The sequence below is a fragment of the Macrosteles quadrilineatus genome, unplaced genomic scaffold (genome assembly GCF_028750875.1).
Source record: "Macrosteles quadrilineatus isolate MER2022 unplaced genomic scaffold, UCM_ALF_1.0 Scaffold_7__1_contigs__length_78375512, whole genome shotgun sequence".
In the NCBI taxonomy this organism is placed as follows: domain Eukaryota; kingdom Metazoa; phylum Arthropoda; class Insecta; order Hemiptera; family Cicadellidae; genus Macrosteles; species Macrosteles quadrilineatus.
The window spans coordinates 74422372-74434441 of record NW_026542600.1 but is presented as its reverse complement, the minus strand read 5'-3'; the positions used below and the strand labels follow the sequence as shown (position 1 = coordinate 74434441).

Sequence of the window (12070 nt, the reverse complement as noted above, 5' to 3'; positions counted from 1 at the left end):
TCCCGCGGTCACGGAAACGTCATCGTCGTCTCCCGCGGTCACGGAAACGTCATCGTCGTCTCATGCGGTCACGGAAACGTCATCGTCGTCTCCCGCGGTCACGGAAACGTCATCGTCGTCTCCCGCGGTCACGGAAACGTCATCGTCGTCCTCCGCGATCGTGGCAAAATCATGAGAACATTTCCCTCGCCCGTGTAAACATCAACGTCATCTCCCGCGGCCACGGAAACGTCGTCGTCATCTCCTGCGGTCACGGAAACGTCATCGTCGTCTCTCGTGGGTACGGAAACGTTATCGTCGTCTCCCGCGGTCACGGTAACGTTATCGTCTTCCCCAGCGGTCACGGAAAGGTCATCGTCGTCTCCCGCGGTTTCGGAAACGTCATCGTCGTCGTCCACTATCGCGGCAAAATCGTGAACATTTCCCGAGGCTGTGTAGACATCATCATTGGCTTTCGCGGTTACAAGACGCGGCGCAAGACGACGATCGCGGCAAAATCATGAAAATTCCCGACTTTGAAATTAAATTTAAGACTAAATCCCGACTTTTCAAGACCACTTTGGAATTCAATACTAATTCCCGACTTTCCCGATTTTCCCGACTACTAGACACCCTGTTAGTAACCATTTTTTAATCAAATCAAAATTGATACAAACAAACAAACAAGATTGTTACTAATAATATAACAAAACAACAAAATAAATTATCCCAATTAAAATTTAACTAATTTTATTTATAAAAAATAATAAATTGTTTACACTCGAAAACAATTACAAAAACAAAGCTGTAAAGCAAAGAAGAAATTAACCAAAGACTTTCTGTATTTATTTTTAGTTTTACTGTTATTAAGGTAGCATGACAAACGTGGACGTATCTTTTTATACAATTAACTGATTTAGATATCAATTTTTGTATTTTTAAAGAGGAATGTGTGCGTTACGTTGAGCCAACCCCCCCCCCCCACACCAATGTAACGCAGCGTAATGCTATGCCATACCTCATCCCCTTCCCCTTAGTGCGTTATGTAATATGTGTATGTCCCCTTTTAATTCCTTAAAGCTATAACCTTATAGAACTCCTTAACACTGGTATCATTTGACAGTTTTTAGAACTCTGCTCATTTAGCACTCTTTCAAGTGATAAGAAAGGACCTATACTCGTGTTTATGTTATGGGATGTCCTATGGCATAGTGTCACAAAAAATAAGACACTGCTTCTAGCTAATTCTTAGTCGTACTACCATTAATAACTGAAATGCAGACTCTTACTTACATTATATTTAAATTCAACAGCCAATAAGTTTCAGCAAAGCTGTTTTTTTGTTTTTTTTTTTACAAAATACTGAACACATTTACAAGTTTTTAATTTTTTTTAGAATTGTGTATGATGTTGAGATACTGGAACTTCATTGAATAGCCATTGTGCAAAGTTTAAGAAAGCAAAAGTTATTTATATATTTGACATCAATTAGTAAAGAAAAGTTCTCTCAAAAGAATGATGACAGTACGAACGGAAAGGTATCAAATACATTAATGATCTATTCAATTTTAATTCTTCACTTAAAAACAACTAAACAAACATGTGTTTTAGTCTGTGTCTGTGAGTGTTTTATGTCACATTCATAACTGAAACATCAAAGTCAGATACTGTATTGTTAGTAACTAGTAAGACTGATGCAGTAAAAAAAACATACCTATAAGAGGTTTTAGAGTGAAGTGCATGAGAAATAATAAGTTCTGTTCAGTTTTATTATAAGACAATAACAGTAAAACAATAAAATAAGCTAACAAGGTAAAAAATGTGTATAAACGCAAAAATGATCACATATAACAGCATTTGATAAAATTGTTCGGTTAGTCCAGTCCAAGACGCTCAGCATTTTCTAGTAACCAGTTACGATACTTGGTTAGAGGGATGTCGTCTGGAGATACCTGGCGCCACTCGTTAATGCAGAACATTCTGTACGAGTCATCTCCATACTTGCCAATGCCGTAGAGCTCTCTTGGGTATGTCCAGTCTTTCTCCAGAAACTCAACTGTAACCATTTGTAGACATTAATTAACAAATATATTAAAGCGATTATTACAGACAAATTTTCACAAATTTAGTTTTTTGTTTGCAGTTGAGACCTTAAACAACTAGACAGAATTTACTATTGTTGGGTCTCGCAAACTTGGCACCCCATAAACCCTGCAGTCCAGATTTCCTGGCAAACCTGTTTACGTAAATTCCACAGAAACCTATTCATCAAAGTGGTCAATATGCGTGAGGGTGAGGACTGGATGTACTGAGTCAAAATACTGATTTACAGGGTAACAGTTCCCCTAAAAATACTGACATTAAAAAATAAGTGCAAGTCGTCAGTAATAAATACGAGAGTACAGTAGAATACCTATGAGGTTGCAGGTGGATCCACTAGTGTTTTATGTAGTTAACTACAGTGTAATTGATACAAATATCAGAACTGTGAGTGTATACAGTATACATATATATGTATATCTCCGAACCCTTAATCCTTATTACAAACCAGTCAACCAGTGTTTAAAGGAACGTTAGATAAGCTTAAACAGATAACTCAAACTAGCTAGGAATAGGCTTTGTACACATAAAACTTAAACTTTGCTTAGTAGGTGTATAGCTTAATAAAACTACATAAAATAATAACAATAACTGAGCTGAATTAAAACACTGTGATTTGGTAGGTTATGTACGAAGAGCAGACAATTTGGGATCGGTTATTTGCTTACTCGAGTAGTTTAAGAATCAACCACAAGCAAACAGCGCTCTTAAACCAGTACGAGAACAGATACAAAAATACTGTAATACTGATTTGTAACGGTCACTTTTGACTACACCGAGTAACAGCTATAAAATACTGGTTACTGAAATACCAACCCATCTCTACTTTATCCCGGTTAACCGGGAGTTGAACAGTATTAATACTTCTTCCATTTTAAAGAATTAAATTTTATAATTGCATTTCTATCCATTCCAATACAATGCACATTGTGACGTACAAAACAACCGTATTTAGAAGGAAATTGATTTTCCTGATGTTTATTTCTTGCACTGAATTGAACCTCTATAAATAAAATTTTGGGGAGGATGAACCTTGGTAAATCAAACAGTATTATTCAAAGTACTCGATAATTTGAAATTTCCCTGTTCCCCTTGGATTTGATTTATTGAGGTTCCACTGTAGGGGTTGTTGCAAATCACTAAAATAAAACAAATTAGGAATTACTATGTGTAATCAGGTAGGGCAATTTCGGTATGCCAATGGGTTAAGGTAAATGGGGTTTCTCGTGATTGTTTACAGGACTTATCAAAGTGACACTTATCTGCCATCAGATGACATACATGCATAGGGCCGGATCTACAAAATATGGGCCCCTCCCCTGCAAAAATCCTCCAAGGGCCCCTTGAGCTGGCATCAATAGCAGGGAGGCTTTATTTGCGGAAGGGGGAGGGAAATGTTTAAAATATAAGTAGTTGAAACTAAATTTAAAACGCTATTTTAAAAATAAAATATTGATCCTGTTTGTAAAAAAAACATTTTCGTTAAAATGCGTAATTTTGTAAATTTATTAACTAAAAAAAACAGCAAACTTCAAATAAAGCTTTTTTATTCTTATGTCAATAGGATTTCTTAGCCTTTCAAATAGGTTTACAAATTATAAAATGCATATTGTACAAAAAAAGTAAAAGGTTTTACATAAAGAATTTCAAGCATAAATAATAATGTAAAATAATAAACAAACGACTCAATTTAAACTTAGTTTCTTTTTACACTATACTTTCAAGATAGATAGGCCTACATACAAATCATGGTTCCAGAGGATGGGGCAGAGGGGCCAAAGCCCCGGGGCCCTGGGCTCTGAAGGGGGCTTGGCCTGGTCAAATGTGAAATCTTTTCTGTACATGTAATCTGCTAAAATCTTTGATTTTAGCATGGTTTTTCAGTTCATATATTAATTTTTGAGTGGAATAAAGTTGCAACTATGAACAAGAGAATTAATCAAACTATCATGCGTTTTAGATATATTGTTAAACGTAGAGGTTATTTTAAGTCCCGCCTGTACTACAGACTTATTGCTCAGCTCAACTGATAGTTGACTAAGTTGACACTACGTCCACGTCGATCGGACTGTAGTGGATCTGTGAAGCGTGCACTGCAGCTGACGAGCTGACTGGACTGACTGAAAGTGACAGTAAACCACAGATTAAACTGTCTACGGCGAGGTCCTGAGTTGTTGACGAGTAAAATCAATAGGTCTAAATTTACTCAATTGTAACTTAAGCTAAGCTTTGATATTGACAATATTTGTCTGTCAAAACTGAACTTACCGTCCTATTCAATTATGTTTATATACATTACAATAATTTTAAATTATAGAGCTCTTTGGGCCCCCTGGTTTTGCGGTTCCTAGATCCGGCCCTGTACATGCAATCTTATAGAAACTGACTACAAGACCATTTATTTGAATGAAGATGGTTTTGGGTGGTTCTAACCAGTGTTTGATAAAAATGAACGTCTAAGTACAATTCAAACAATCTGTTGAAGGAAAAGGACTAGGCCTAGTGCATTTAAACCCATTGGACAAGGAAAACAGGTAAAAGTGTGTAAACTTTAATAGCTGGGAAAAACCCATTAATTGTATGTTATTTTTGTATAGAACCGAAAAACGAAATAATCACCAATAGTCTATGGTTGAGATTCCTTTCATTAACAGCGTACCGTTGGTTATCTTTTAGGTTTTTTGTGTAATAAGAATAATGTATTCACAGTAGAGGGTTGCAGTGTTGTCATGATCACAGGAGCAATATATGGACATTTACAGTAACAAAAATACATAGTTTTCAATGCAATTGTTATGTATTGCTGGCTAATTAAAAAATTGTAAAACCCAAAGAGGGTCCAGCCCAAATTAGTTTTGAAGTAGTTGAAGTTTGGTGTATATGCCAACCGGAGAGCCCTATGTGCTAGGTCGCTTGTCCGATGCCCCATGCCACGCCACCTTCTGTGTGTTTCTACCCTTAAAACAAGAAGCTACATTACTGAGATTATTATACATTACCAGTAAATCTCATGATGACATGGCTTCTGGTAGTTGTTAGTCCTAATGGCTTAAAGTACTCATCAATATCTTCATAGTTAGCTTTTAGTATATCTTCTGGTCGGGGATATCGTGCTAAAAATTTGTGTAACTGAGGCAGAGCTCTTTTTGCTGAAACAAACATCTCATCATTTACAGGCAGTAAAACTATTCTTTTTGATTCGAATACTTAAACACATTTACTACAGGGCTAAAAAGACCATTAAATGGAGGATATGATGTATGGTAGGGAATGTGTACATACAAATATGGAAGAGTTTCGTACAGTTTAAATTTGAGTATTTCTCAAATACTTTGTAGCCATAAATGACACTGTATTCATAAATGTACACTATTTTATTTTTGAATTCATACTGTATTGAAAAGCACTGAAGAGGAAGTGCACAGTACATTTGTTATTATCAAGGAACACTGATCTGTCAGCTTAATTGTTTTTGAGATTCCAAATTATTATTACTCTGCACCTCTACATCATCCTAATGTACATAAAACTGAGCAAACAATTTTGTTTTGTAAAATTTAAATAACAATAAGTAAGAAATCATAATTATCTACTTCAACCCCGAGGGCTAATAATGTAAAAAGCTTTCATTTTAAATGAGTGGCTTGACTGACCATACAAAAGGTTTTATAGGGAATCAAATTTATTGGTGTTTCCACAACATATAATCAACAAATAAATTCTTCTTACCTGCCGTTTTGGTTAAAAATACTGTCGCTATGAGAAGTTGCCAAGGATTATCAAACAAATCTTCTTGTACAAGGGCATAAGGAGATCTTGGAGGTATCCAGCGTTTTTTATTGTTGTTATGAACTTGGCTAAAATATTTACTGGTAACTTTACTTAATTTTGTACTCGTAAGTTTTTTATAAAGAATTCCTGCCCGGCGTTTTGTGTTTCGCAGCTTTGCTTTGGAAGGTGCTGGGGGTGAGGCAATTTCATTACTGGAACTTTGCGAGTTTAAATCAAAATCATTCTTAACTGCACACTGGCTGGCATCACTCGAAGTTTGGGAATCATAGGTGGAAAGCACATTAAGTTGGCTCAAGTCTTCTACTTTTACTTGTTCAGAGAGTTCTTCAAATTTAGTTTCTAAGATTTTTTGCTCTTGAGATTCCTTAAAGCTGTTATTTTCAAAATCATAAGTAGCAAACTTATATTTACTCTCATCACAAGAGTTATTACTTATGGACTCCTCTTTTACATCTAATATGACATTTTCGTTACTTTCATCAACCTTTTGGATTTCATCTTTTGAACTGGGATCAATGTCATGTTTAAAAAGACAATGACTTGCAATACTTTTAATTATTACTTGAGAATCACTTTCTAGATTTCCACTTTCAGGGAGATCTTTGTAATATTTTATTGATGAAATTCCTAATTTTTGAGGTTCCCTAATGTTGTTATGTTCAGGCTCTTTAGAGAAGTATTCACTACATTCTTTCTCTCTCTTTACTTCTGATGGGATATTTTCTTCATCCGTTGAATGCCAGGCATTTGGTGACTCAACTTGTTTCTGGTCTGATTTGTGATTCATGTACATATTTCAATTTTGATTCGGCATTTCTTCCTCAATTTTAAAATTTTGCAATCTTAGCTGAAAGAAAAATACACACAATATAGGATGTATCAAAATTATCTATTTAGATTATTTCAGTATAAAAAGATGAATGATTCACTTGAGTTAATATAAAAAAAATGTAATGTCACTTGAGGGATTGTCACAGACATTTCTTATAAAAGAAAAAAAACAGGTGCAGGGCATACACTTTTTGGGAAACAAATTAAATTATATATTTTGATTGATTTGTTTGGTGGTAAGTTAAGTGATGGTATGGTCAGAGGTATGTAGGCTATAATTAATAGCAAGAATTAATATTTTAAGTATAGCCTAATTGTCAGTAAACTTTGATGGTTGTTTGGCATCTTTTTAGGTTCGGATAATAGAGGCACAAGGGAAAATAAATAGGCTAGCATTTATAAATTCCTAAAAGTTAGTTATAGCTATAAATAACTACTAGGACTTTATAGTCTACTCCATGGAGAAAAAAATTGAGCTACCATAAGAACAGAAAAGTAAGGTAATTTACTGAATAATCATGTTTTAAATTGAGCAGAATAAACTAATAATAGCTAATAATGTGACGAGTCAAGTATTTGACTTGAGTCTGTTGTACTCAAAATAAGGACGACTCGAGTCCTTATTCGAATACTTAGTATTCAATTCCGAGTATGATTCGCTCCAACCATGCTGCCGACTATTATAGTAGTGACGTTTTTACTACTGGTTTAATGCAGTATCCGAATCTAACTTGCTACCACAGTACTGTCGACTCATAGTGGTGTTTTTAAGCACCATTTTCATTAAATATTCAAGTGAGTGAGTCACTGCTGTGATCCATTCATCACCCCTTTTCATTAAAAGCCTAAAATGTCTAAAGCCACTTCATTCTGCTATGTGCAACATTGTTAAAGAAACATTCCAAATTATCAGACTAGAAACACTGTCCATACGCACCAGACAAGGCGAAATCATGAAATGGATCTTTCCTTCTGTAGGCTCTCAAAGACAAAAAATAATGCTTTCCTGACCATGGCTCTTAAGATCTACAACAGCTTGCCCCAAGACCTAAAGAACCTTAAAACAACAACAAAATTAGCACTGCCCTAAAGACATGGCCAATTAGTAAGCCATTCTATACAGCCTGGACGATTATGATCAACCATAAGTTAAGCATTTGGCAATCTTTGCATTTAGACATAAACATTGTATGCAGGGGCAGCTCCAGAGGGTAAGTTAGGCCTGGTAGGCTCGGGTCTACCCAAAATTTGGGTAGATTTTTATTCTAGGTCTAAGCCTAAAAACTCTGCTGGATTTGATGATATTACAGAGAAGACTCACGGGTTCTGCAAGGATGAGGTGATAAGGCCAACGGTGGAAGTAAAACAGGTGTGCTATTCAGCCGGACGAGTTTGAGACCATTCTGCACATAGCGACGTGACGTCAAACCGCCTCGCGCGCATATACAACTCAGTGTGACGCTGTTTGATTAAAATCAACATTTTGAACAGTAAGAATTGGGAAAAAATTATAAAACTCGACATGGACATCAATTATAAGTGGACGATGCATGTTGTAAAAAAAAAAGATTTTTATACTTGGCCTTTCCTAAAACTAAAACTAAACATGAAAAAATTAGTCAGCTACCAAATCATGTACTATTTGGTTAGAAGTATCTGTCCAGGGGGGAAGGTTTTAGACAAAGATTCATATTCGACTTTTTTTTACTATATACTGTTAGAGGCGTTATTTCCTTTCCTGAGATATGCGTAGTTATATGAGTGCGTCATCGGAGCTCACGTTGCGAGTCGAGTCAGTTGCGATGAATTATTCATGCCATCCAACAAATAATGTAATTTTATGAACATAGTAGTGGTGTTATTTTTATTCCTGCATTTATATTTTTATGTGTAAAATTGTAGTTCTGTTGACTTCAGTATGTTTTTTTTCCTGTTTGAATACGGATTATTTCGTAATAGTTATAGGGTTAATAGGGTTAATGTTGCCAAATAACATTTAAAGTGTTGCAAATCGTTATTGATTAACTATAAGTTAATCAAAGTTTGCATATAATGGTTTAAATAATAAATTCTCTTTAACGCAAAGAAATGTATAACATAGTATATAGCCTAAAATATGTACTCTGTTTAGAATTTGTTGGTGATTAAACATTGTATTTATAATCAGCAAGCATTCCGTTATTAAAATATAAAATTGTTTCACTCTTGTAATACCATAATAAAAAAAATATATAGTATATATTATGACTCAAAAACTTAATCAAGACATACTAGAGAGTTTCTTGTCTTACATCCGAGGAATTGGCATTTCTATAGATCACCAAACTGCGATGGATTTTAAATATCGTTTAGGATGGCAACTGTATATTTTAGGAAAGCATTTGAGTGAAGTTTTCAAAACATCTGAGAAACCTAACATGAAGCAACTTCAATTAATGTGCTAGAATGTGTTCAAGAATAAACCCTAGAAAGCGAAGTAACAGAGAAAGTTAATTTGTATAAAAACTAAGATGTTGCAACGCATTTTAATGTAAAACTTATATCTGTCACATGTTAATATTACATATTTGATTGAAAATGTATAATACATGATTGAAAATGTATAATACAAAGTTCATCCTTATAACATATAGCTACAGTGTATTGGATAATAAATGCGTGGCCTTTTTATCCAATAAACGACGGCCTCGGCTGAGCTTGCGCTTGATATAATTCTTCGTAGCTAAGAAAGTCATTCTTATATCAAAATCTAATCGATATTACAGTTAAATTAGAACCTTTCCCTAAAACTTTTCCGACAAACCTGACCAAATAATATGTGCTTTGGTAGCCGACTAACTTTTTTGTATTAGTGTAAAAAAGTTTAAAGTTTGTTCGGTGATTAAATGGTTTTTATTTGAAATAAATTAATAACATTTCAATCATAAGCATCCTATGTCAATAATCCATGACTATGCAAAGTTTCAGGATTTTTTCTCGGTTTCAACTATTTAAAATTACAATTTTATTAGAGCAGTGTCACTGCTCGATATGGTCGCGAGGCGGTCTGCCCCCAAGATGACATCACAATACCCCGCCCCACACCGCCTTCACCCGGCTGCAATGCGCAGTAGCACAACTGTCTTACTTCCACCATGATAAGGCCTATTTACCATATTATCAATACCTCCATTCAACAAGCCACAGTGCCTGACAAATTAAATATAGCTAAAATCTACCCAGTCTATAAGAAGGGTGACAAACATGAACCTAACAATTATAGACCAATTTCAAATCCGCCAGCTAATCAATATCTAAACTGTTTGGCGTACAATTTATAACCAATAAACTGCTTACCTTTAAAAAAAGATTCTTTCCCCATTCCAACTCGGTTTCAGAAATAGCCATGTAGTACCAACACTACAATAGCTCATTTATGCAAAACCATTAATAACTTGTGGGTAAACAAGAGCTGCGCACCACCACTCTTTTTGGACCTTCAGAAATTTAAACAGGGAAATATTTTTTCAGAAACTTGGACAGTTCAATATCACGGGTCCTAGCCCTGAATTGGATAAAAAATTATCTTGATGACAGGCAGCAATTTGTTGAATTAAACTTAGGCTATCAGCAGCACAACACATTTGGAAGCGTTAAATGATCCTTAAGGAAAACAGTGAAAGGAGTCCCACAAGGATCGATATTGGGTCCCTTGTACTTTTTGATTTAGGCTTTATAAACAGCCTACCAGAGTCACTCAATCATAAAAATTAGTTACAGCTCACCACATAATTAGAAGAATTAGAGCAACTGATGAAAATACTGCAATTCAGGGACACCACTCACTATTTTCTTCCTATCTGCGGTATGGAATTGTTGCCTGGGGATCCACTCAAGCAAAGAACATGGACCGCATCCTGGTTCAACAAAAAGGACACTGAGAACGATACTGCACCTCAAACCCTCGGAGCACTGCAAATCTTTTTTTAACCAGCATAAACTCCTCACTGTCTATTCCCTCAGTAACTTATCTATGATACCATAATCCTGGCCAGACAACAATACCCAAAGCTGCAACAAACACAACATTTACCTACCGCAGCATAGATATAAAAAATTCAAGAAAACCCTAACCTATTCAGGCTCCGTTTTCTTCAATCTATTGCCTCAAAACTTAAAAAATCTACCACCAAACCAACGAAAAACTCAAACAATACCTTACTGATAGGCCCTACTACAACATCTCAGACATTGTGTCTGACCACACTTTCTCACGGCTCACCTCCTGAAGAAAGAAGACCCTGCTGCATATGAAAATTGACGATTCCCCGATCGGCTGATCGCGGAGAAGACGCCGGATGTAAGATGTTAATTGGTAGGTAGCATAAATTTGTAAGTCGGTTCAATGCAACCTAAACTTTAACTTACCTAATATAAAATAACACCAAAGGACTCGCTGCGATCATGAACCTACATAAAGCCCAACCTATTTTAATCACATGTCTTTTCTGTCATCATTGGATTTTTTCCAGAAGTTACATTCACTGTAATATTTATTGTCAATAATCTTGTTTTGAAAGATGAACATGGTTTGTTAAGACATCTAATTTTAACTGCGAGTTGGTGTTGTGTGCAATTGCAATATTCTACGGACATAGCCTAAAAATTGGTAGAGGAGAGTAAAGAGGTTGTTATAGCTTCATTCTTACTAGGTCTATTACTTTTAGGTCACGGTTTCTAAAGCCACATAAACAGTGAATGAAAGTCTTAAATTATCCTATTAGTTTTTATCAAAGTAGGTCTTACACGAAAATACGAAATTAATTTTATGTTTATTTTCACCTACAACTAAATTGGTTCAACATTCAAAACAAATACCAAACAGCTGTTTTGAATTAAAAAAACAGCGCAATGTCATTCTCATTGTAACGTTTTCTGCTCTATCTTGGAGTAGATTGGTTTCGGTTTGAGTTGAGTAATAAGTTTGAGTTTGACATTACTGTCAGTGGACCCGCCACGAGAACGGTTTGTGCAAGGCTCACGGGACGGTCCGTGACGCACAATTCTATTGGTTGGTCGAGTTCCGACAAGGCTCAAGGGACGCTCCATGACGTAGCTCGGTGTCACGATTTCATGGCGTTCACACTTTCCAGTTCCATTCCTTCTCCTTGTCCATTTTAGTATTAGTGGTTTCATATCACAATGAACGAAGTCGAGTGCGGGATCACCATATGAGACCGGTAAAGGAGAAAGGAATTGCGTTTAATTTAGACGAGTGACGTACGATATTTACTCTAAGCAAACTTAACAACAAGACAAATCCTTATGTATTCCTACCGACTAAAGGACTAAAAATTAATAACTAGCCTATTCATAACCAGATTTTATG

The 12070-nt window shown here is 35.6% G+C and overlaps 1 protein-coding gene across 2 annotated transcripts; it reads right to left on the bottom strand.

Annotated features, from left to right (window-relative positions):
• Positions 1-1730: 1730 nt before the first annotated feature.
• On the bottom strand, positions 1731-11544 carry LOC128998227 (methyl-CpG-binding domain protein 4-like). 2 transcript variants are annotated; one of them, XM_054424265.1, is made up of 4 exons: positions 11110-11544; positions 5809-6718; positions 5079-5228; positions 1731-2035 (listed from the first exon to the last, which is right to left on the bottom strand). In XM_054424265.1, the coding sequence occupies exons 2-4, from the start codon at positions 6662-6664 to the stop codon at positions 1854-1856; spliced, it is 1188 nt and encodes a 395-aa protein (XP_054280240.1). In that variant the 5' UTR covers positions 6665-6718; positions 11110-11544; the 3' UTR covers positions 1731-1853. The 2 variants fall into 2 exon arrangements, with proteins under 2 accessions (XP_054280240.1, XP_054280241.1); XM_054424266.1 differs by lacking the exon at positions 11110-11544 and adding an exon at positions 7640-7660.
• Between the last annotated feature and the right edge of the window lie 526 nt (positions 11545-12070).